Below are 26,448 nucleotides of genomic sequence, written 5' to 3' on the forward strand. Positions count from 1 at the left end.
CCTTTATTTATGTGGTGCTGAGAATCGAACCCAGCTCCTCACACATGCCAGGCAAACGCTCTACCACTGAGCCACAACCCCAACCCCTGAATTTGTAATTTTAAACAGTGCATTTTCAAAAGAATTCCATTAGACACTAGACACAAAATAAACTGGGCACTTGCAATTCACAAGTTATACCACACCTCAACCAGCTAGTCTACTTATTTGTAATGTAGTTCCAATTACAATTTAGTTGAGTTTAAATTAAAAGTTAATGTAGTCATATAGTCATTAGCAAATTTATATCCTGGCTAGAAATATGCCCCAGGGCAAGTGTCTTTTAAGTGAAAACTAAAATTGCAATTGTCTAGTTTTAAAATAGGTGTCATATCTGTTAAATACCCTCATCCTCAAAGTAGAGCAAATGATCCTCCAGAGCCAATCCTGTTTAAAATGGTTAGGTAACTTTTTTCTTTTAATGTTTTTTTCATTGTTGATGGGATTCCATTGTTATTTATTCATATGCAGTGCTGAGAAAGAAGCCAGTGCCTCACACATGCTAGGCAAGTGTTCTACCACTGAGCTACATCAACTCCAACCCTAGGTAACTTTTTAAACTACTCATACAAATTACACAAAGGCACACCATATAGGAGGTTCTCTCAGCATATTTGATACACATGACTTAAGGAGTCTTTACCATTTTATGCTTTCAAAGAAACATACCTATAGAATTAGATACTGCTTTTTTCAAATTCTGGCAAATCACTTTATTTTTTATTTTTAGTGTTTTCTTAGTTGTCAATGGACTTTATTATTTTATTTATTTATATACTGTGCTGAGATCGAACCCAGTGCTTCACACATGCTAGGCAAGTGTTCTACCACTGAGCCACAATTCAGCCCAAATCACTTTATTTTTTACCACATTAATCCAAAACAGTCTCCTACGACTAAGATAATTCAATACGACTTTATTCATCCAGCAATTAATTCTGTACTTTTTAGTCTTGGGTCTAGTATATCTTTTTTTTAAATAACAGGTCCAAGTTTCTTTCTTTTTTTCCTTCTTGGTGCTGGGGATTGAATCAAGAGGCACTTTACTACTGAGCCACACTCCAGCCCTTTTTATTTTTATTTTTTAATTTTTTAGAGACAATCTTGCAAAATTATTTAGGGCCTCGTTAAATTGCTGAACCTGACCCTAAACTTATGTATGATCCTCCTGCCTAGCCTCCCACATCACTGGGAATACAGGTGTGCACCATCATGACCAGCTAGGTCCAAGTTTCTTTAACAAGAATTAGAACGATTATATGTCAATGATCTCATGAAGAAGTCACTTGACCAAAATCACAAACTTGGAATCAGCTAGATCAAATGGGAAAAGATAAAACTTCACCAATTATTAATTATTTCTTTTTTTAGTACTGGGAATTGAATCCAGCGGTGCTCTATCATTCAGCCACATCCCCACCCCATTTTTATTTTTTATTTTGAGACTGCTTAGGGCTTTGCTAAGTTGCTAAGGCTGGTCTCCAACCTGTGATCCTCATGCCTCAGACTCCCAAATTGCTGGAATTACAGACATACTCCATCCCACCCAGCCTTAATTTCTTAAAATAATATTACTAGCTGAAATAAAACACCCAAGAAACATTGAGTAGAATGAAATATTGTAAAATATACCAATGCTACTTAGAATTTGTACATAACCACAAGTCCACAAGGTTAAGGACTATACCACTTAACTTTTACATCCTTTCAATCCACGCTGAAAAAAAAGTATTGAAAGAGCACATAAGTATGCATGCCTATGATTCCAGCCACTTGGGAAGCTGAGGCAGGAGAATCACAAGTTCAAGTGCAGCCTGGACAATTTAGGGTGACTGTCTCAAAATAAAATTTTTAAAAGGGCTGGGGAGTGTAGGTCAGAGGCAGAACACTTGCCTAGCATGCAAGAGGCCAAGTCTGATTCTGGGTACCACAAAAAAAAGGCATAAGTACTGAATGAATGTAGTACTCAACAGTTTAGAAAAATTCTTGAAGGCATAGCCTGCAATGCTCACTGTTACCTGTAAAACAAATTTTATCAAAAACTTACCCCAAAAGATCACTAAAATACAAAAAAAGCCAACACTAGACTCCTTATTTAAGATCCTGTTAAGTCACACATTTGGCTCCATTTTTTAAACAAAACGATTTGACAAGTATCCAACAAGCCCACTTCTCCACTTCCATCCTCTTTTCAATTGGTCCTAGAAAAGTTAAGAGGTTCCACTCACTGTAGTAAAAGACTTGACTTTCTTTATGACCTTGGGCAAAGTCTACCAAAAGAAGGCTACAATGATGTTTGCATATTTCTACTAATTACTGACATTCAATCCTAATAGCATGCTAACTGTAGTGAAGTTCTGTAAGTGGAACCTCCAGAACTGAAAGCTTTTTGAGTTGTAAATCAACTAACATAAAATATGAACTATTTTTAATCTTAGTTTGATTCGTGGTAAAAAAAAAATTTAAAAAGAAAGGATGGGTATAAAACTAGCATTAATTTGCCATTTTCCTGTTTTTGTTAAAAAAAAAAAAAACAGCTGGACTTACAAATAAAAATGTAAAACTTGGCAAAGAATGGTGAGTTGGAATATTAAGCAATCTACAATCTGAAAATTATGCAGATAAATCTATCATTTCAAGTCACTAATTTGTATATCCACGTAGAGCAATAATCTTAGTATTGCTTTACTAGCATTATAAAGATAAATCCCTGCCTTGGAGGAACATCTACTAAGAACATTTCATTTCAGGATCTTAGGGAAGTTTACGAGCATATCTCTTTAGGCTTCCCTAAGGTACTCTAAAGTGCTTAACATCATTCACACATCCAGCTACCACTAGGGTGAGAAGTAAATAAACACGATTTACCTATGCAATTATTTACCACAGAATTCTGTTCAAGATGCAACAGTAAACATTCACAAAGGTATTTGATACCCAAAGAAAACAGAGAATATTAAGTATAAGATTCGCCCGTAACTGACCACTATGGAAACCAGATACCCCCCACAAGAGCAGTTCTTTATTACCACTCTTGATTTGAAAAAGAATGTCAACATTTTAACAGTACACAAGATAAACAGAACTTAGTGAAATCCCTTCTTCCAGATTCTCAAAAGGTGTTTATAAGAAGTGAGGTAGAGCAACGCCCCCCTAAAAGGACCCTACTAAAACAGAATTAAATACCGAAAACACAGGGTGGGTCAGGAGGGTTAGAAATGGTGATCTTCTAACTTAATTACCCAGAGGAACTACAGGGTTGGAGGCTAAGAACGTGAGATCGGGGTGGGGGTGGGTAGCGAAGTGAAATCTAACCCCAGAAATCACAACACAGGCCGCAGCCTAAGAGCTGAAGCTGGCGGGAAGTGAGCTTCTTTTCCGTTCCCAGGGGAAAGTCCACGAAAAAGCGGCTCCACACAGCGGACGTACGAAGCGCCAATAGTGCATGCATACCAATGCGCTGGACCCACTGAAGGACCGGGTTGAGAAGGGGAGGAGATCCCCGCAGACGGCCCTGGAAGAGGAGGACTAAGGTTGGGAGCAGCGGCAACGTCTGGACGAAAGGGATTACCTAACTGTGACGACAGAGAAGTGTCCTCAGGCTCCGGCGATGGTCCCGAATGCGCAGTGTGGGGTGTCTTTCGCGCTTAGCCCACAGCAGCAACAGAACCAGCTCCTTCAGCCAGTCGCCATTTCCCGCCTACCGACCTGCTGCACCGCACGGACAGGGACCCGGATGAAAAGCGGCCTCCCCGCGCAGGCGCTATGACTTTCTCCTCCCCCTCCCTCCACAATTCCTCGAGGCGGGAGGGAAGGAATGCAGGCGGCCACAGCTGAGGGGGTTGGAGGGTTCGACTTTTACTTCCGTGAAGAGGTTAAGTTCCTGACGCCCGAAGAAACTCGTGAGTCTAGATTCTTGACAAAAAATGAATACAATACCTTAGGACCGAATGGAATAAGAAAGGACAAAACTTATCAGTATACGCCAGGGCAAGGGGGATGTTTGTACTTTAGGGGCCTCCGTAGCCGGCTGTGTAGTGGTCGCAGGGGGAGTAGGGAGTAAAGCGTTAGGAGCGGAGAGGCGGGGACGCAGAGGACGGTTTTTCCTCCCGCTGCTAACGGAACTGCTTACGGCCGAGCTGGGAGGGGGAGCGCGCCCTCGCCCAGAAGGCGGGGCTTAGGAATGCGTCGCGCACCCTGGCGGCTAGGGTTTAGTGGTGGTGGGCGCGCCAGATGGGTGGAGCCGAGTTGGACCGGGCGGGACTAACGGCTTGGCGCGCTGGAGGAGGTAGTTTGTGCTGAGTTCTCCGCGAGGGCAGGAAAAAGCTAGTCTTATTCCTTTCCTGTGATTTTGGTGACTCCTGATGGTCCTCTTTCCTGCTCACTGCCTAGAAGGCATAACAGTCGCTCCTGGATCAGTCGTTAAATTCCTGTCCTTCGATTCCATACATTGTTGGCGATAGTTCTACAGACTGAGAACTCAATCTTTCAGACAAATGGGTTCCCACTTGGAATCCTAGGTAGCTCCAAAAAAGAGAAAAAGTATCAACAGGAGTATTCAATCAGTGGAATATCAGAAAACCAAGCCTATTAGCTGGAGAGCATTATCTTCGGTCTAAAACGCCAAGCTACTCTCATTATTCCGTCAAGAAATTATTTGTTGAAAAAATACTAGGTACGAGGGATAAAACAATGAAAAAGGCAAACATGGACGCTACCTTTCCAGAATTAACAGTCTATTGAAGAAGACAAACTATTTAAAAACAGTGTAATAAGGTTACTACAAGGACTGCAATGCCAGGCTTGTAGGGGCACGTGAGGGTGTCCACAAGGGGGTCTATAAAGCCTTTTGTAAGGTGATATCTAAGTAATACATAAAGGAAAAGTTAGTGTTGCAAGGAAACAACTGACGGAAAAGTCCAAAGAGATTGTGTAGAACAATTGGGGAATTGTGCTCAGGGAAAGAGGATTTGGGCCGTGGGGGAAGGTAGTAACCACAGAAGAGACTGAGAGGTAAGGCTAGATAACATACCCTAGTGAATATGATTGCTTCTATTTCAAAATGTGAAGTAGGTGATTGTCTTTTGAAAACCTTATATATTACAGAATCCATTTGCACCCTAAATAGTTCCAGTACAAAAATGTTTTGAATGTAACTTGATTGAGAGCCAATGATATACAGCTCATAGAACTAGCAAAAATCCACAATTCCTGAAATCAAATAATTACTGGTTATCCAGTGTGTATGGTGGAAGGCAATAGTATGGAAACTAAACAATTACCCCCATTAATTACTGAAGTTATTTTTAAATGAAGTGAAAATTTAAAATTTGGGGGAGGGGATCCTCCAAGAAGAAATTATTCACACCTTCATATTCCTAACATATGCCATTAACAAAACACTTTTATATGCATTTTATTCTCCCCTACAACCATGTGAGATAGTCAGAATGGGTGCTATTTGTCCCCCACACTTTCAGTTGAAGACACTGAAATGAAAGAGAAATAGAGGGGGGAGAGAGAAGCATACCCACTAGTAAGACAACTGGGGCTCAGATCCCACTCTGCTCTTTACACAACCTCTGACAATGTTGTTACCATTGTTAGTTTTGTTAAGGTGGTTGGTTTGTTTATTGTGGTTCTTGGCCCTCTACCATTTTTTATTTCGAGATAGGGTCTTGCTAAGATGCCCAGGCTGACTTTGAATTTGTAGTCCTCCTTCCTTAACCCCACAAGTCTGTAATTACAGGCTTGCCTCATGATACCCAGCTTGTTTAACACTTTAAAATATTTGTTTTTCATCTTAGCTATCATTTACTTCAGTGGTCTCTACTAGACGCTTTCCTCCAAAATCTAAGTACATTGTTGTGAAATTCTATTGAGTCTATAAAAAAACTCTTAGCAAGGTTCTTTCCTTGCTCCTTAAATGGTAGTTGTTGATATCATTAAGGTTTTTTTTTAATTTTTTTTTTTTTTTTTAGTTTTCAGCAGACACAACATCTTTGTATGTGGTGCTGAGGATCGAACCTGGGCCGCACGCATGCCAGGCTAGCGCGCTACCGCTTGAGCCACATCCCCAGCCCCAATATCATTAAGTTTAAATACTAACCCTGTCCAAGATTTTAAACTAATAGTTTAAAGAATTCTAGTTTTTTTAAAAGTATGAAGTTTATTTATATTCAAAGCAGTGGCAACCAGAAAAAAATGAAAAACTAGTAGCATGCAGCTTTTTGAACTATTCAAAACTACTACTGTATGAAAATACTAATGAAATAGGTTATTCATAAAGTAATGCACTACAAATATCTCAGATCTTGAACAGTTTTTCAGTAGGTCCTTTATTCCAAGGTTCAGCTTGAGCATCCCTAATCCAAAATAAGATATGCTTCAAAATCCAAAATTTTTTGAGTACCACATGACACCAAAAGTGGAAAATTCCATACCTGATCTCATATAATGAGTCACAGTCAAAATTCAGGCACACAAATTGCAGGTAGGCATGCTAAAAAATATTGTATAAAATTGCCTACAAAATATGTGTATAAGATGTATATGAAGGCCAGGTGCAGTGGCACACTCCTTTAATACCAGCAACTCCAGAGGCTGAAGCAGGAGGATCACAGTTCAAGACCAACCTTGACAACTTAGTGAGACCTGTCTCAAAACGAAAGGGATGGGTACGTAGTGCAGTGGTAGAGTACCCTAGGTTAAATTTCCAAAACTACATACACCACAACAAAGAAAAAGAATATACATATATATATGGTATATAAATGAGATACATAAATTTCATGTTTACTGAGATTTGACCTCCAGTTAGAATGGCAGCAATCAAGAATACAAATAATTATAAATACTGGAGAGGTTGTGGAGAAAAAGGAATACTTTTATACTGTTGCTGGGATTATAAAGTAGTACAACCACTATAGAAGTCAGTACGGAGATGCCTCAAAAGACTAGAAATGGAACCAGTATATCACCCAGGTATATCACTCATCAGTATTTATCCTAAAGAATTAAAGGTCAGCATACTATAGTGATACAAACATACTCATATTTATAGCAGCACAATTCACAATCACAAACTCTGGAACCAACCTACGTGTCAATGGATGAATGGATAAAGAAAATGTGCTATATATACACAGTGGAGGTTTTTTCAGTAATAAAGATGAATAAAATTATGTCATTTGCAGGAAAATGGATGAAACTTGAGAACATTGTGTTAAGTGAAATAAGCCAAACTCAGGAAGTCAAAGGTCATATGTTTTCTCTCACATGTGGAAGCTAGAGAGGAAAAAGGAAAAGAAAGGTGGGTCAGGCGAGAGCAATAGAGTAGAGGAAAGGGATTAGGAGAATGGAGGCAGGAGGAAAATGAGGGAATGATATTGGTGAAATTGTTATATCATGTGCATGTACAAGTATGTAACAAATCCCACCGTTATGTATAATTATGCACCAATAAAAATGTGGAAAATGGGCTGGAGTTGTGGCCTAGTGGTAGAGTGCTCACCTAACATGCTTGAGGCACTGAGTTCGATCCTCAGCACCACATAAATGTAAAATAAAGATATTGCATCCACTTAAAACTAAAAAATATTTTTTAAAAATGTGGAACACAAAGTTTGTGCTTAGACTGGGGTCCCATCTCCAAGATACCTCTCAAGTGTACATATGCAAGTATTCCAAACCCCCCCCCCCCAAATGAAATCCAAAACAATTTTGGTCCAAAGTATTTCACCTATGAATGTGCAATGATCAACTTTCATTGTCAACTTGATTGGATTAAGAGTTGCCAAGGATTAAGAGGCTTCTGAGTGATTCTATGATGGTGTTTCCAGATGTGGGACCACAAATGGAGAAGGACAGCTCAGACCTTTCCCCTGAACATGGGCAGCACTGTTCAAATGGCTGGGGGCCCATTTGGAACAAAAGACAGAAGGAGGAGGAAGCCCTGTGGGTGTGAGCTATAGTTTCCTTGATCAGGTACCCTATTTGCTGTGGCCATCAAGTACATCAGAGTCCAGCTTCTTCACTCTTCCAACGTGTACTCTGACCAGTGATTGTCCAGAGGCTTTCAGACCTTCATACTCAGACTGAGGTTGTATCATTAGTCTCTCCTGTTTATAATTATTTCCTAAACAATCATCTAGAACTGAGCCACTACTAGTTCTGTCAGCCTGCTGGTATACAGGTGGCTATTGTGGGACTGTCCAGCTTCTGATCATGTAAACCAATCCCCTTTTATAATCATACATATCCTGCTGGTTCTATTCCTCTAGAGAACCCTAATACCAGAATATATTTATCTTGTATTTGAAATATAAGGAATGTATTTCATCATAATTCAGAATTATATTCTATCTGTATGATGTATGCTTTTATTATTCTTTCAACTCACTAAGGCAAAAATATTAAATATAAAAATATCAGAACTGTTATTTTGCCTTAATATTGTAATTACTTGATGGCAGTGGCCATCTGAAACTTTGTAAACTTTTCCCTTAAACTTGTTTCTCCCTCTGTGTTTCCCACCTTAATAAATGCAGTTTTTCCAGGTGTGATGGTGCACACCTGTATCCCACTGACTTGGGATGCTGAGGCAAGAGAACTAGACCACAAGTTTAAGGCCAGCTTCAGCACCTTACCCAGACCCTATCTCAAAAAAGGAAAAGGGCTGGGGATGTAACTCAGTGGTAGAGTGCCTATGGGATGAATCCCTAGTACTGAAGTAAATAAATAAATAAATGCAGTTTTTTCCTTTTGCATAACCATGTATAATCCATTAGAAAGTATAATAAACTCAACTTTCAAAATAAAATTATCCCTCCATATCTACATATCCTACATCCAATGGATTCAACTCTTTATTCAAAAAACTTACGCCCATACTTTTAGGTTTTTTGTCATTTTCCATTAAATTCCACAGGATATCAACTATTTATATAGCATTTATAGTGTATCAATTATTATAAGTAGTCTAGAGATGACAAAAAGTATACTGGAGAGCAGGGAGTATGTGGTGCATACCTGTACTTCAAACCACTTGGGAGGCTGAGGTGAGAATATCACTTAAGTCTAGGAGTTCAAGACTAGCCTAGGTGACAGTGAGACCCCCCATCTCAAAAATAAATTGGTGGGGGTAGGATGCTGGGCATATAGCTCAGTAATAGAGTATTTGACTGGCATGCCTGAGGCTCTGGGTTCCATCCCTAGCATGATAGATAGATAAATAGATAGATAGATGATAGATATTTTTAAAAATCATGTACACAGGAGGAAATGTGTGGATTATGTGAAAATAGTAGGCCATTTTATACAAGGGTCTTAAGCACACATGAATTTTGGCATCCTTCCCTGGGGATTGTTGGAACCAATCCCCTACAGATACTTCTCATCGCCTCAGCTACCTCCCTAGTTCAATAACCTTCTTCTCTCACCAGCAATGTTAAAGTATTTCTGCTTCACTCCTGAACCTCTTCAATCTTTCAACACAGTAGCCAGTGATCAATTAACATTTAAAAGTTTTCCACCACTCCTAAAATCTAGGGGTTGGGGGGAATATCCCTCAGTTGTAGAGCACTTACCAAGCATGCACAAGGCTCTGGACTTTTTTTAAATAAATTTTTTAAATTTATATATGACAGTGGAAGGCATTACAATTCATATTACACATATAGAGCACATTTTTTATATCTCTGGTTGTATACAAAGTATATTCACACCAATTTGTGTCTTCATTCATGTATTTAGGGTAATAATGTCCATCACATTCCACTATCATTTCTAACCCCCAGTGCCCCCTCCCTTCCCCTCCCACCCCTCTGCCCTATCTAGAGTTCATCTATTCCTCCCCTTCCCTACCCCACTATGAATCAGCCTCCTTATATCACAGAAAACATTTGGCATTTGGTTTTTTGGGATTGGCTAACTTAGCATTATCTTACCCCAGTACCACGAAAAAATTAAAATAAAAACTAAAGCTGTCACTATGACACATAAACAAGCTACTTCATTGACCACATTCCCTACCCCTTGCTGTTTATATTAGTCATAATGACCAACTGTTTTTTGAAAAAGGCATTCCTCTTTAAAGTCTTTGTATTTGTTATTTCCTCATCCTCTCTCTCTAGACCTGCAGTATTCAATATTCACTAGTCAATATGGCTACTGAATACTTGAAACACTTGTGTGACTGAGTAACTAAATTTTTAAATTTTATTTAATTAAATTTAAAAATATTTGAGATTCCCATTTGGGGTGTTGTAAAAGTTCTTAGACTAGATAATGATTATAGTTATACATTTTGACATACTTAATGCCACTGAATTGTACACTTTACATAATTGTATTTTTATTAGTAAATATGGAAATTTTTATGTGTATGTTATCCACTAATGTATTTTTCCTTAGTATTTACTCAAATGAGCTGAAAATTTATGTCCATACAAAAACCTACACATGAATATTTATAGCAGTTTTGTTCATAATCTCCAAAACTTTGAACAATGAAGATGGCCTTGAATAGGTCATCTAGATAAAGAAACTATGGTAGATGCAGATAATGGAATATTATTCAGTTAAAAATATGTTATCAAGCCATAAAAAAAAAGTCATGGGGGCTGGGGATATATCTCAATTGGTAGAGTGCTTACCTCACATGTACAAGGCCCTGGGTTCAATCCCCAGCACCACAAAAACCAACCAACCAACCAACCAAAAAAAAAAAAAAACAAATTTCAAAAAAAGATATGGGAGAATGTTAAATGCATGTAACTAAAAAGCAATCTAAAAAGGCTACTTCTGCAAAATTTAAAGATAATAAAAAGATAAATGGGGGCTGGGTCTATAGTTCAGTGGCAGAGCACTTGCCTAGCATGCATGAGGCACTGGGTTCAATCCTCAGCACCACATAAACAAACAAATAAAATAAAGGCATTCTGTCCATCTACAACTACAAATTTTTTTTCTAAAAGAGATATGATAAATTGTGGTATAAAGGTGTATTAAGAATTGTGATCAAAAAAAAAAAAATAAGAGAGCTCATGTATAATGGCATAATTTGGCTTGAACATACTCTATATACAGTTACAAAAAATTGTGCTGTGAATGGATAATTATGAATGTAATGCATTCCACTATTGTCATGTATGTAAGAAATAAATTAAAGAAAAAAAAAAGATAAGTGATTTCCAGGAATTTAGGGATAAGGAAGGAGGAATAGGTGAAGCACAGAGATTTTTATGGAAGTGAAACATCCTGCATACATATCTTGATATATTTGTCCAAACCTGTGGAATGTCCAACACAAAAACTTTTGAGAATGTTTCAATGTTGATTCATTAATTGTAACAAACATTGTACACTGGTGCAAAATATCCATGGTGAGGATGTTCTATGTGTATGTCTAGAAAGGGGGTCATGTGGGAACTCTGTACTTTTGACTGAATTTTGCCATGAACCTTAAGTTGCCCTAAAAAGTAAAGTAAAAAAATTAGTACTTGATTCAGTTATTGGAAAATTTTTAAGTGTCCTTGGAATATAAATAATGTAATTTACTTATTCATTTATAAGTATTATGACTTCTAAATGTGTATATTTCCAGTGACAACTTAGTGACCAAATTGAAAAGTGCTATAAATGTAAATATACATACTAAATATCAGATTTAGTACAAAAGAAAATAATATAAAGTATCTCAGTCATATACTATTTTTCAAAAATTTTCTTTAGTTACTGATGGACCTTTCTTCTATTTATTAAATGCAGTGCTGAGAATCGAACCCAGTGCCTCACACATGCTAGGCAAGTGCTCTGCCATGGAGCCACAACACCAGCCCAGTCATATACTACTTAAAATGATAACATTTTGGATATATTGGTTAAATATCAAAATTTCACCTATTTTTAAAATGTGATTATTAGAAAGTTTAAAACTACATAGGTGTTGGGTTCTATTTCTACTGGCTAGTGATGCACAGGATAGTCATATTGCATATGTTCACACCACCTCTTCAGAAAAGCCTTCCCTGATCGTCCTATCTAAAATAACACACTGGGGCTGAGGATGTAGCTCAGTGTTTTGCTTGCATAGCAGAAGTGAGGCCCTGGGTGTGAGTCCAGCACTGCAAAAAACAAAAATAAAATAGCATACTTGGGTCTGGCACAGTGGCACATACCTATAATCACAGCAAGTTGGGAGACTGAGGCAGGAGGATCACAAGTTCAAGGCCCACCTGGGCAACATAGCAAGACCCTGTCTCAATTTTAAAAAGAATTACGGATGTAGTTCAATGTGAGACATTTGCCTATCGAATGTGAGGCTCTGGGTCTGATCCCCATTACTGGTAAAGAAAAAAACAAATACAAAAAAGAATGAAATAGCACCCCATGCATCAATATTTTATTCTATTTTTCTCAACATTTACCATTATCTGGCGTAGAATAATATAGAAAATAATGTCTTATCTCTTTCTTTGGCATATAAATTTCATGAAGCAGGTATTTTTGTCAGTGCAGTATCTCTAGTACTCTGAAATGTTTTCTGTAAATAATACATAATACATAATTAATTAGATAGGAGGTATTGAAGACTAAATCTCTAACACTGAATTTCTTGTAGCATATGTCCAATATTTTAGATAGATAGATAGATAGATGGATCTTATTAATTTACTTGTATGCAGTGCTGAGAATCAAACCCAGTGCCTCACACATGCTAGGCAAGCGCTGTACCACTGAGCCACAACCCCAGCCCCTGTCCATTAATTTTGATGAAAAAAATCCCAAATCCACATTTCTGTTTCTCAACATTTCCATCCTATATTATTTCTTATCCTTTGTTTTTAGTACTGGGGATTGTCCACCCTGTATTTTCAAATACTTATACAATACAGCTTCATTTGTATGTCCTCAAGTTCATTATTTTGCCATCTACAATTTCCTATTAAGCACAATGAGTTTTTCATTTATTATACTTTGCAGTTCTAGAGTTTCCGTTAGATCTCTATAATTCCATGTCTGTGCAGAGATTCCCTCTATTCACTCCTTCATTAAGAACATTTTCAGGACTGGGGTTATGGCTCAGTGGTAGAGCGCCTGCCTAGCACATGTGAGGCACTGGGTTAGATCCTCAGCACCATATAAAAATAAATAAAATAAAGGTGTAAAAAATAAATAAAAAGAACATGTTTTCAGTTAACCCTTTTATGTTTGTGATCCTGGGGAGAAGGGGATTGAAGCCAGGGCTTTGTGTACTCCCACTACCAGCCCCATTTAATTCTTTGAAAATATTTAGTAATAGCTGCATTGATGACAAACAATATAACAAATAACAGAGGCCATAAATTGATTTTTATTTTTAATTTTACTTTTTTGAAATAGGGTCTCACTTTGTTGCTCAGACTGGTCATGATTCTCCTTACCTCATCCTCCCAAGTAGCTAGAGGATTAGAGTTGTGTGCCAACATGCTAGGCCATCAGTTTTTTGAAACCATGAATTGCATTTTGTTTTTTTGTATGTTATCTAGTCATTTTTCATGAATACTGGATAAATGTAATACCTTGTAGAAACTCTGGATTCTGTTTTTCTTTTTTTTTCCTTAAGTACTGGGGCCTGAACCTAGGAGTGTTCTACCACTGAGTTACATCCCCAGCTCTTTTCATTTTTTTTTTTTTAATATCTATTTCTTGGTTTTCGGTGGATACAACATCTTTATTTTATTTTTAATGTGGTGCTGAGGATCGAACCCAGTGCCCCGTGCATGCCAGGCAAGCGCACTACCGCTTGAGCCACATCCTCAGCCCCTCTTTTCATTTTATTTTGAGACAGGTCTCATTAAATTGTCAAGGCTGTCCTTAAACTTGTGATTCTCCTGCCTCAGCCTCCTAAGTCATTGGGATTACAGGTGTGGGCCACTGTGCCCAACTGGATTCTGTTATCTTCGCTGAAAATTGCTGCTTCTTGTTTTAGAAGATATTCCAGTTACTGAGTAGTCACCTAAACTTGAATATACTTATTTTTTACTTTGTTAGCTCATATTAAGCCCAAAAACTTTTCAAATTTTAACTTGGCAGAATGCAATTCCCATATTGTTTCCTCTATCAGTCTTTTCAGGGCTTAATGTTAGGCTTTGTTAGGGCAGTTCTTCCTTCATTTCTTTCCTTTCTGTGTTTGAGATTGAACCCAGGCCTCACACATGCTAGGTAAGCACTCTAACTATACATCAGGTGGTCTTGATCTGAGCAGGGATAGCCCAATATGTATTCCCTTATGGGAACCCCTATATGTATTTCTGGATTTTCTGGTGTCCCACGCATTACATAGATCTCAACTGTTTGAGCTATCCCCCACAATGATCTCCATGTCCTCAAGTCAGCAGAACCCTGTGCTCTGCTCAGACTCTGTCATTTTTTTTTAACATTTATTTTTTAGTTGTAGTTGGACACAATATCTTTATTTATTTATTTTTATGTGGTGCTGAGGATAGAACCCAGGGCCTCGCACGTCTACATCTGAGCCACAGTCCCAGCCCCTCAGACTCATCTTTTTATATACCACAGGAAGCTTGGTGATTGTGGGACTCACTGCCTAAATTTCCCTTCTCTCATAGATTGTAAACCTGTGTTGCCTGAAAACAGTTGCCTAATATATCTTGTCTAGTCCTATAATCTTTACCAATCCAAGAGGGCTAGTCAGCCTACTACATTATGGTGAGAAGCATAGGTCACTCTTCCCTCCGATTTTTTAAAAATATTTTTTTAGTCATGAGTGGACCTTTATTTATTTATATATGGTGCATAGAATCAAATCAAGTGCCTTACACATGCTAGGCAAGAGCTATACCACTGAGCTATGACCTCAGCCCTCTTCTCTTGGATTTTTTTTTTTTTAAGTGAAACTAAGGGAAGAGGAGTAGCCCATCAAATAGCAAAACTAAGAAAAATAGGATCTTCTAGGTGTCATAGAGCTTTGAAGAGGGAACTGGTCTGAGAAAATGAAGGTAATAAGAATGTTATAAAGAGAAGCAGAAATGGAAATTGGTGAAACAAAATCTTGGTAGCATTCATGTTCCGTGTTTGAGTTGTCTTCAAGTCCAGGGTTCTTCTACTCTTGATAATAGTTTTCTTACATGGACCATTACACCAATTATCTTTTGTTAGTTAGCTGAATTTACATTTGAAACCAATAGAGAAGAGAATCTAAAATGGAACTGGATTAGGCTTGATGTGGCCCAACTGGAACTGAATATTGATGGTTCACGTGTGATATAAATAATAAGCTAGACTTTGGATATATCACACTGTTTATCTTATCGTATTGATGTTTTCAGGGTCAGCCATTATGGGAAATGACTTCCACACAACTGTTTGTTTTTTTGTTGTTGTTGTTGTTTTGTCTTGGGAATTTAACCCAGTGGTGCTTTTCCTTTAGATTGCACCCCCAGTCATTTTTATTTTTTGAGACAGGGTCTCACTAAGTTGCTGAGGCTGTCTTCAAACTTTCCATCCTCCTGCTTCAGCCTCCTAAAAGTCACTGAGACTATAGCCATGTGCTACTTACTGTGCCCAGTCCTCACAATTTCTTTTATAAACAAATTCTCTGATTTCAAACTTGAGCAAAGTTTGTTCTTACATGATTATACAAATAAGATTAAAGACACACAATCTTAATACTTTTTTAAAACTATCGACGTTTTAAAAATGCTTTTGAAGACATATTATATTTTCCTTGCAATCAGCATCCCCTGCTTTTTTATTTGAGTTGGGGGTAATGGGAATCGAAACAAATGCCTTGTGCATGCAAGAAAAGTGCTCTACCTCAACTATATCCCCAGCCCCACCATGCATATTTTATACTTTGTACTTTCACTTTCTGGGTCAGTACCAGTGACCTGAACTTACAAGCTCTCCCTGTCTTGCCCCCTCTATCTTTCCAGCATCGTTTCTCTTCCCCTTGGTCATTACCTTCTAATTACACAACTAAAATGTTTCCATTGAATGAAAACATGATTATTTGGAACTCTAACCTCAAAAAAATTATTTTTAACAGGTGTTTTTCACTATTTAAAGTCATCTGGTTCATTTGTTTACTTGTGTTGTTTGACTGTCCCCACCTGAATTTAAGTTCCAGAATAAACTTTATCTATCTTATCAATTCATCTTACTAGAACAAGGCACACAAAAGATATTCAGTGTTTGTGGATAAACTCGCCTTATAACAAACAGCTTTCCTGTAAACATTTCTGCTTTAGCTTAACTTAAATAAGCACTAATTTACTCAAAATCTCAGTGTTAAAAATGTGACTATATCACGAGATTGTCAAGAATGTAAGGTATTAGATACAGCAAAACAGTGAAACAAGTTTAATTTTTCATTTATTAGAACCCAGTAAGTGATGATTTTAGAAGCAGAACTTTGATCAAATTAACAATTCAGGGCAAAAATACATTTAAAAAAAACTAAATTTTAAGGCAGAAGTAAAACAAAAACAGCATAGTAATATAGACTGTAGAATGTCAGAATTTTAAGACATCTACATAGTATTTTATAGCACTAAAATGTTAATACAGTCAGAAATATTATCAATTGGTCCAAAATTTCTTGGTTTATAAAATGTCTAGACTGCCAATTGAAGAAATTTTGCTATGTAAGTAATAGCTATCATATAACCAAATGATCATTTTTATGAAAAAGGAACTAAGGTAATTTTATTTGTAAAGATTTTATAATATTAAATATGAAATATTTCTAGGAATATTTTTATTCACCTCTCCGATTAATGCCCAAATTTATTCTGAACAGGTGTTTTTCACTATTTAAAGTCATTTAAAAGGATGTACACCAAAGGATATATATCACTTCCTTTTAACTAACTCCCTTTTAAAAATTATGTGAACCATCATACCTGTAGTCCTGACCCTACTGTTAACAAAAACATGAACACTATTTAGTTTGATATGGTGGAAAAAACTATTTTAGTAAATTACTGCATCTTTTCCTAGTCATTAAATAATTTCCAGTTGAAAGCTAAGAATTTTTGCACCTCAACAAGTGAATAATCTATAAGTTTGAATTATGACAGGAAACTTAATGTGGGGGTGCAGGTATTTCATGTTTTGGGTTTGTTTATTTTGTGGTGCTGGGGAGAAACTCAGAACTTTATACATACTAGACAAGCACTCTATCACTAAGCTATATCCCCTGCCTGATATTTCATGTTTACATGCAATTAATGGTAGCCCTTTTGAAAAACAGGGTTAAACAACCTTAAACATCCTGGTATGATCCAAACCTTTAGTTTTTTGTGGGGAGAGGTACTATTTAAAAGTGCTTTGAATAAGAAAATAAGGGTTAGCTAGCTTACACATTTGACTAAATAGTGTCAAAAAATGCATTTAAAACAATTTTGTGTAAGTCTAGCAAATATGAGGTTGATGGGTTCTTAACTAACATTAAGTAATTACAAAGATTCATTTTTATTTTAACTTTTAAGCTATTTTAATAAAACAGCTGTAGACCTCACTGTATATCTATTTATGTGTGCATTAATAAAAACCTGTTAAAATTTCTTATTTAGTAGTTCTGAAAAAGTCTAGTTAAATAAGATCATTAAAACTACCAGAAAAGCTTTGAAATATCAATTGTAGATTCATTTCAAAGTAGATTTAGCTCCTTTCAGGATCTGGCATTTAATTTATCTTCACTGACCTGAACTCTGAAAAAAAATTTTTCTTTTAGCCAGTGCTGACTATACTTAAATAGTACTGGTATTACTTGAGAAAGAAAAAATTGAAAATATATCGTCCATCATGCATTCCATAATTTCAAGAACTAATGTAAACAATAACTCATATATACTGTTATGTCTTTGAAGTTTATCTCAAATTCCATCAGGCCTCAGCTGAAAGTTAATATGCCAAAACACATCAGCACTTGAGTAGAGAGGCAGTTTTGTACACGTTAACTAGTGTTTGGCATCCAATTTCCCCTCTTTTACATAACTATTCTAGGCATAACTCCTGAAAAGCATGAAATGAGGGGCAGATAGAACAGAACACCTGTTGGGCTAACAAGAAGATATTAGTGTATAAAAAATTCTCAGCTGAATAATTGTTCTCACTGTGGTTATGCTATGTGCATCATAAAACATCTACATAACCATTTTCTCCCATTTGTCTATTTGTGGAAAAAAAATTAGGCTCAAAAAATGTGAAATATACATTAGTTTGCTTTAAATGCAAAGATTATCTGTTTTTGGCTAAACTGTATCATAACCAAAAGTCTTCTTTGATAATATAATATGAAAAAGTTCACATATGTACATGGGTACATTCCTTCATTAAAGTTTTTCCTTACATCTAAATGTATCTTTACAACTGATACAACTGATCTTTACAACAGAAGTCAAAAATGACAAAGTAGAAATGATTCCATTTTACAGCACTTTAGGTTTTCTGATGTTTTCTTTTAGGAGTTAAAGAACATCATTGAAACGTTGCTTTCCATAGTCTGCAGGATCCATCTGAAGCTCTCTCTCTTCATCATCTGTAAGTAAAATAATTATGTATTAAGAATAATATCTTAAAATCATAATAGAAACCCAACTTAGAACTGTTTTAATTTTTTTTTCAGCCTTAATGTCATTTTCTCTTGTTATTTCTCACCTAATGTATACAGTATTCTATTTCCTAGTGGCTTAGCTAAAGAGTAAAAAGTGAAATAATCTTCCAAAATAGACTTCATTCTTTAGATTAGATTATTTCTAAAGTACTTTGAAGACAAATGTAGAGCCAGATAGATACAGCTAGCAAAACTTTAGGAAACCTCAATATTTAGGAGTCAATCCTTTTTTATATATATATATTATTTCTATAATATACAGGTGAAGATTTAAACTAAAGCTCTGGTAGAAACACTTCTGTGTATATTTTACTGACTTTAAAAACAAAATCTCAAAATTGAAAAAAACAAAAATTGAACTTGGGCACTCAACCACTGAGCCACATTACCAGCCCTATTTTGTATTTTATTTAGAGGCAGGGTCTCACTGAGATGTTTAGCACTTAACTTTTGCTGAGGCTGGCTTTGAACTCATGATCCTCCTGCCTCACCCTCCCAAGCTGCTGGGATTATAGATGTGAGCCACCATGCCTGGTATAAAATCTTTTCTAATTATAAAAGTAATCCATGCTGGAAATGTAAAAATTAGAAAATAAAAGAGAAAAATAAGTCACTTCTGATCCCAATATTTAACATTCAGGTGAATTTCTCTACTTCTTTGGGGAATAGCTTATCCTTGACTTCCTACATGGAGTATATTAACCAAATTTTAATCTTTTCTTTACCAAAAAGAAAAAAAAAATCATTATATTATATCCTCAAAGCCACTTTGAGTAGCTATTGAATTTACTCCAATAGGTGCTTTGAAGTTTGATTTACTTGGGTATTGACAGGTTTTCCTGCTTCCTTCTTGGCTATCAGCTGTTACTGCATTGTTGTTAGTTTAACTGACAAAAACAATGTGCTTCTTTTCTAATTTTGTTGCTGTTTGTACTGGGCATTGAACCCAGGGGCACTTAACCACTGAGCTACATTCCCATTCCTTTTTATTTTTTAGTTAGAGGCAGGGTCTCACTAAATTGCTGGTGCTGGCCCCCAACTTGTTTATCATCGTGTCTCCTGAGTTTTGGGGATTACAGATGTGTGCCACTGGGCTCCACTTCTTTTCTAGTTTTTGCTGTAGACTAAAGATTCTGAAATAAGACTGCTCAAAAAAAAAAAAAAAAAAATTAACATGTTAGAATTTGAATTAGAATGAAAAGTATTTTAATCAGAACCTGAGAGGCTTTGAGAACATGGCTTTTTATGACATCCTTATATTAGATATGACAGTTTTTTGGGTTTGTTTATTATTTGGGGGAATTGAACTCCAGGACTTGCACTACCAATTAGCTATATCCCCTGTCCTTTTTATTTTGAGACAGGGTCTTGCAAATTCATCCAGGCTGACATCAAACTTGGAATCCTTTTGCCTCAGCCTCCTGAATCACAGGGATTTATAGGCCTGCACCACTGAGCCCAGCCTTGATAGGTTTGTTTTATTCTAAAACAGCAAAAAAATTTTGCACCACATTCTTAAACTCATCACACATCATTAACAGTATAATCCCCTAGGCATGATAACCCCAAATCTGTTTAACATGTACAATGGCTAAAATTATATTTATATTCACATTTGTATTTTGTAAACATGCTAATCAATTTCTTGTCAAAGAACTCTCTGTACTTAAAAAAAAAAATGGTTTTAAAATGGAAAATAAGCACTGGCACATTTCCAGAAAGTTCTCTTTAGAATCCATGTTATGAGACCTCACCTATGGCTATAAATACATCTTTCAAGACATAGTAATTAAGTGAAGACTTAATCACATTGGAGCACTGGAAAATTCCTAGAAACTTAACAGAAAAGTCACTGAAGGAAAAAATGTTACATTTCTGGCTTTTTAAATGAATAAAAGTATAGGGGAAATGAGGTAGAACAAAGGTCTAGGAATAGAAAAACTTAAATCTGCTCTTGACTCAGGTATTTAACAAACATGATCTAGTTCCTAAACTGCTTTGGACCTCTAATTAATTTTTTTTTTTTTTTTGCATTTGTAGATAGACAGTATGCCTTTATTTTGTTTGTTTTTAGGTGGTGCTGAAGATCGAACCCAGTGCCTCACATGTGCAAGGCTCTTGCACATTGTAGCTCTGCCACTGAGCTACAGCCCCAGCCCTCTAATTATCTTTTTAGTAGAACAGGATAAACTGTACTGGGAATTCAATCATCATACCTACATTGCCATAATAAAGAAATGCTTTTAAATTCTATATATTCTTAATAATAAACATTTGAAACCCAACTTAATAAATTAGGGAACAGCCATAATTCCCCTCCCTACTTTTTGAACAGTTAATACTACACCTAAAGAATAAAAGTCTTGAAGAATCTCTGAAAATATATTTTAAATTATTTTAAGTTCTTTTTTTTTTTTGTACCAGGGATTAAATCCAGAGGCACTCAACCACTGAGGCAAGTCCCCAGTCCTAATTTATATTTTATATAGAGACAGGGTCTCATTGAGTTGCTTAGGGCCTTACTAAGTTGCTGAGGCTGGCTTTGAACTCAAACTGCTGGGATTACAGGCGTGTACCAATGCACTGGCTTTAGGTCTCTTAAGTAATCCTTTTCAGTCAGTTTACCAGAATTTATCTTCTTTATTTGGCTGAGTTGATGTTCTTGCATTTTTCTGTTCTCTGTGATAAGGAAGTCCTTTTATGTAGCTGCCCTATCTTCCTGCCACTACCTAGAATTCTACAATGAAACAAAAATATTAAATGACAGCCCTCAGCTTAAGTTAAGATTTCACTTTCAAGGACTGGGGCTGTAGCTCAGCAGTAGCACACTTGCCTGGCATGTGTGACATAATGGGTTCGATTCTCAGCACCGCAAATAAATAAATAAAATAAAGATCCATCAATAACTAATAAAAATACTAAAAAAAAAAAAGATTCACTTGCAAATAAAGAAATTCAAAAATTTAACAACCTCTGACCTATTTCATCAAAGATATAAATAAGCTACTTCTTTTTCTTTCTTTCTTTTTTTTTTTTTTTGGTACGAGGGATTGAATCCAGGGGCACTTAACCACTGAGCCATGTCCCAGCTCTTTTTTTGTATTTTATTTAGCTGAGTTGCCTAGGGCCTTGCTAAGTTGCTGAAGCTGGTTTGGAATTTGTGATCCTCCTGCCTTAGCCTCCTAAACCGCTTGGGTTAAAGGCGTGCACCACCGCCCCTGGCTTATAGCCTACTATTTAGCCTACTATTTCTTTATATTGCTTAGAATTCAATGAATTCATTTTCTTGTGAAAAGAATAGAAGGGCAGCAATAAAAGTACTGAGTACCTGAATCGACAATGAGAAATAGGAGTGGGAAGGGAGAAGGGTAAAAAAAGGGAAAAAGAAGGCAATGAAAATAAATTTACCTACTGTGGTGAAAACCCATAAAAAAATTAAACTGAAACCTTGTGATAAAACTCATCAACTTTAAAAGAGCAAAAACCAATTACACACACACCTATATGAAATGATTATCAATCATGATTGAAATTAATAGCTCTAATAAAAACCTCAAAAATATCCAATGAGATGATAGAAAAACCCTTAAAAGAACAAAAGAAAACAAAGAGAATATTTAAAGTGCAAACTAAGCAAACTCATAAGATCAGAAGTTAAAGGGTTATTACCCTAGTCACAGTTATAAGAATAAAAAAGCTCAATAAGAAAATAAATTTTTATCAGTTAATGACATTTATTGAGGGCCCTGCAAGAAAATGGGTATGAGGGCAGAAAAGGACACAAGCAAAACAGAAGGAAAAATAAATGAAAATTCCTGCTCTCCAAGAGCTTACAATCTAATTAGTGATGATATGCATGCAATGAAAAAGCCTTAAAGTGTTATATATAATTGCAAATAAGTGTAGTCCAAACAAACCACAAAAGTAATGAGAAAAGAAGGTAAAATTTATAAAAAGGGATGAAATTATTAAAAAACTGAGTAAAATTTATTTTATATAACCAAAAAAGTTTGAGAAAATTCTCATTAATATAACTTTAAGTAACTCCTAACACTAATCTTTCTTCTACTTCTAATAATCATGTTTTTCCAAAACTAGAATGTACTACCAGAATGCCTACACGGAAGTCAGAAACTCTAGTTTTTCTTTTTATATTATATATAGTATTCTATGACAACTATATTCTATATTTTTTTTAATTTTTTTTCTTAGTTGTAGTTGGACACAATACCTTTATTTTATTTATTTATTTTTATGTGGTGCGGAGGATCGAACCCAGCACCTCACACGTACAAGGCGAGTGCTCTATTGCTGAGCCACAACCTTATTCTGAGTTTTTAAAAACAATTCCTGTCATGAACCTCAGTAAAAATGTAATTACTATAAAAAGAGTTAAGAAAGAAATCAAAATAGGTTATAGTGAAAAATATTTCATGCATCACATAATGGCAATCTTATACATCACATCCTAAGGGTCATAATCAACTTTTATAGAAGATTTTAAAACTCCACAAATTGTACTAAACAATAAGCAGGCAGAAAATAAGCCTAAAAAACAATGTACTCTGATATGCATGCATGGGTAGGGCTGCATGCACACAGGTAGAGTCTGAATTTTACTAAGTTAAAAGCTCAGAAGTAACATAGTTAACAAAAAAATGTGTTGAATCTGTGTATTAAACATAAGATAAAGCTTCTTCACAAAGCCTGTTAGAAAAAAACTTAAAAAAATAATTGTCCTATGTTATATCAGTGGTGAAATAATTTTTATTTCAATATGGAGGAAACTGTTCCCTTTGTAGTTTCCTTATAACAAAAAGGCTGCCTGGGCAATACTTGCCTAGAAAAATGAAATGTTTTCAGATAAGAAACTGGAAAAGAATAATTTTTTTCAGGAAGCATTTGCCTTATGTAAAGTCTAGTCATTTTAACAATTTAATTCTAAAATTTCTGAGAATTATAAGTTTCAAATTGCAACTGCCTCAATAATACATAGAATAACTAAAACTTAAAAAATTATTGATAGATCTACAACTTCTACTATCATAAGATACTTTTAAAAGTAAAACTGAAAATCTGCCCAGAACCTCTTTGAATTAATATTAAGACTTTACTGATGCTAATAAATGGGGAAAATTTACACAAATTCAACCAAAAAACTTAGAGGTGGGTTTCACTGTCACAGCATGGAGGCCAGGCCCACGCTCACCTTGGACGTCTTCCTCTCCACCATCACCATCTTCTTCCTCATTGTAAGCCAGTTCAGCCTGCTTGTCTGCCTCATACTCACCTACGTTACCATCATCCCCATTATAATCCGCCAGTTTAGAGCCATGCTGCGGATCAACAGGGGATTCATTTTCATCAAAGAATCGGCCTGTGAAGTAGGTAGAGGATTAATTCAAGAGTACAGAGAGAAGAAAAGAAGGGACCTATACTGAAGGCAGACCAGAAAGCAGACAAGTGAAACCTTGCAACTTTCAGGGTAGTGGCTATAAAAAGAATACATTTGATCATCCAAGACAAAAGTAAATAAGAGTTAAGACTCTGAAAATAACTTTTACTTAAGAAGTTCTTTTTTGGGGTTTAATACTTGCTACTTAAGGTTTGAATATTGTCTTAAAGAAAAGAGCAACATTTTCAGGACTATTTTGCTAATGACCAATTATTTCCCTAATATAAATATTTGTTTAATTTAACACTTTAGGAGAATTAAATAATTTTATTACTAGATGCAATACATATTTGAAATCTGCAGTCATTTATTGTTTTATGAAATATAATTTTCCATGAATAATTTTGAAAACTTACAGGCTAAGCTCTTTTTGTATACAAACTAACATATTTGAGAACAAGCATAAATTCCTTTAGTAATGTTGATTCATTATAATCATGGACTTCCAAAGAAGGATGGCAAAGAATGAGAATCAGAATTCCTAGTGGTACATGCTTTGAAACAGCATCCCAAGTCATTCTGGCTTATCTCTTTCACTTTCCCTAAAGTAATTAAAAAAAAAAAAAGTCAATGAAAGTTTAGGAAAGTTGACCTACATGAGGTCATTATATTGTATACATTTATGATAATCAGAAATCAAGAAGAGCAATAAAATAACACCTACCATAGGAAGCTGTTCAACACTAGACATTAAAAATAAAAATATCAGCCACGCCTGGTGGCACATGCCTGTAAATCCCCAGCAACTTGGGAGGCTGAGGCAAGAGGATAGCAAGTTTGGGGCCAGCTTCAGTAACTTAGCCAGACTCTGTCTCAAAAAATAAAAAGAGCTGGTAATGTAGCTCAATGGTGGAGCACTTCTGGGTTCAATCTTCAGTACCACCCCTCCCCAAAAAGCCAAAAACAAAAAACTACATAAATAAAATTTAAAGGAATAAAATTAAATAAAAATATTAAGCACACTAAGATCTGACTTACAAATGCAAGTAAAACTCTACTCTGACATTACATTTAACTAGCATAAAAGTAGATGTTATTCTAATCTCTAAAATATGAATAAAATATACAATAAAGATATAGGAATTTAAGGCTTAAAATTTTAACAATTTTCTCTAATAAGTCTAATGTATTTCAAAAATTTATATTGCAATGAGACACTCAAGAAAAAAGTTAACAACCTAACTTCCTTTGTTTGGAAAGAACTACAGTTCAACAAATGGCTTACCACATCATGAAGCCAAAATCTTTCTACTTGCAGGGTAAAGAGCCAATCAGGAAAATAGTTAAAGAACAAATTTCATAGGCGTGAGGGGATATGTGTGGGGGATAAGAAAGACTGAAGTAACTGGGTCCATTAGAAAATGTGAATTCATGTTATATCTATTCTAGAATAAAATAAAGGCAGGTACAATAAGTAAATAAATAAATGGAAAAAATTGAACAAATAAAGTTATAAGTGGGTGCAGGGGCACATGCCTGATATCACAGCTATTTGGGAAGCTGAGTCAGGAAGATCACAAATTCAGGGCCACCTGAGGTGATTTAGTAAGACCCTATTTCAAAATAAAATTTAAAAAGGGTTGAGAATGTAGCAGTACAGTATTTGTTTGGCATGTACAAGGCCTTGGATACATCACCAGAGGGCCAAAAGAAAAAAGAATTACAGAAAAGAAATGGATGTACAAGAGTTAAAAAGAAGAAACAGTAACAAGAGAAGAATAGACAAGCTATTTATTAGAAGAACACTATTTCCTAACTACACTAATATAAAATAAACACTTTGAGCTGGGTGTGGTAGTGCACACCTATAACCCCAGTCAAGAGGATCACAAGTTCAAAGCCACACTCAGCAAGCTAGTGAGGCCCTAAACAACTCAGAGAGAACTTGTCTCAAAATAAAACATTTACATTTAAAAAAAGGGGAGGTGGGGCTGGAGCTCCGTGGTTAAGCACCCCTGGGTCAATCCCTAGTACCAAATAAATAAATTAATACTTTGAGTAGCTTTTTAAATCATCTCTTTCCTTAATGATAAAAATAAATGTAGCCAGGCTGGGGATATAACTCAGTTGTAGAGTGCTTGCCTCACATGCACAAAGCCCTGGGTTAAATCCCCAGCACCACCAAAATAAAAAAAAAAAAAATGAATAGATAAAGAAGTTAAACCATCTTTACACAGGGTAAAACTACTGTTTTAAACATACGAAGAACACTTAGCTAGCATGGTAGCACATGCCTCTTAATCCCAGCTACTCAGGAGGAGAGCAAATTCAAGACCAGCACTGACAGCTTAGCAAAACCTGTCTCAAATTAAAAATAACAAGGGCGGAAGAT

At 35.9% G+C, this 26,448-nt stretch overlaps 2 protein-coding genes and 1 long non-coding RNA gene across 11 annotated transcripts in view; 1 reads left to right on the forward strand and 2 right to left on the reverse strand.

Annotated features, from left to right (window-relative positions):
- The window catches only part of Ctdspl2 (CTD small phosphatase like 2), a 67,868-nt gene extending 64,121 nt beyond the window's left edge, over positions 1-3,747 (reverse strand). For 3 of the 4 annotated variants that reach the window (XR_007343797.1, XM_015480717.2, XM_048792970.1), the window contains exon 1: positions 3,611-3,740. The gene's annotated coding sequence lies outside the window, so the exon portion shown is untranslated. Of the gene's footprint in view, positions 1-3,610 lie in introns of all 4 variants that reach the window. The other variant, XM_048792969.1, reaches the window with a different exon arrangement.
- Positions 3,748-3,825: 78 nt separating this feature from the next.
- LOC107138149 overlaps positions 3,826-26,448 on the forward strand; it is a 100,289-nt gene continuing 77,666 nt past the window's right edge. For all 5 annotated transcript variants that reach the window (XR_007343800.1, XR_007343801.1, XR_007343799.1 and 2 more), the window contains exons 1-2: positions 3,826-3,941; positions 18,513-18,588. This is a non-coding gene — a long non-coding RNA (uncharacterized LOC107138149). The remainder of the gene's footprint in view (positions 3,942-18,512; positions 18,589-26,448) is intronic.
- The window catches only part of Golm2 (golgi membrane protein 2), a 101,200-nt gene continuing 91,151 nt past the window's right edge, over positions 16,400-26,448 (reverse strand). Inside the window, exons 9-10 of one of the 2 annotated variants that reach the window (XM_015480714.2) lie at positions 23,871-24,038; positions 16,400-18,586 (exon numbers count right to left, since the gene is read on the reverse strand). In XM_015480714.2, the coding sequence (XP_015336200.1) occupies positions 18,516-18,586; positions 23,871-24,038 (239 nt within the window). In that variant the 3' untranslated portion in view covers positions 16,400-18,515. The remainder of the gene's footprint in view (positions 18,587-23,870; positions 24,039-26,448) is intronic. The other variant, XM_015480716.2, reaches the window with a different exon arrangement.

This window comes from Marmota marmota, unplaced genomic scaffold (genome assembly GCF_001458135.2).
Source record: "Marmota marmota marmota unplaced genomic scaffold, marMar, whole genome shotgun sequence".
Classification (NCBI taxonomy): Eukaryota; Metazoa; Chordata; class Mammalia; order Rodentia; family Sciuridae; genus Marmota; species Marmota marmota.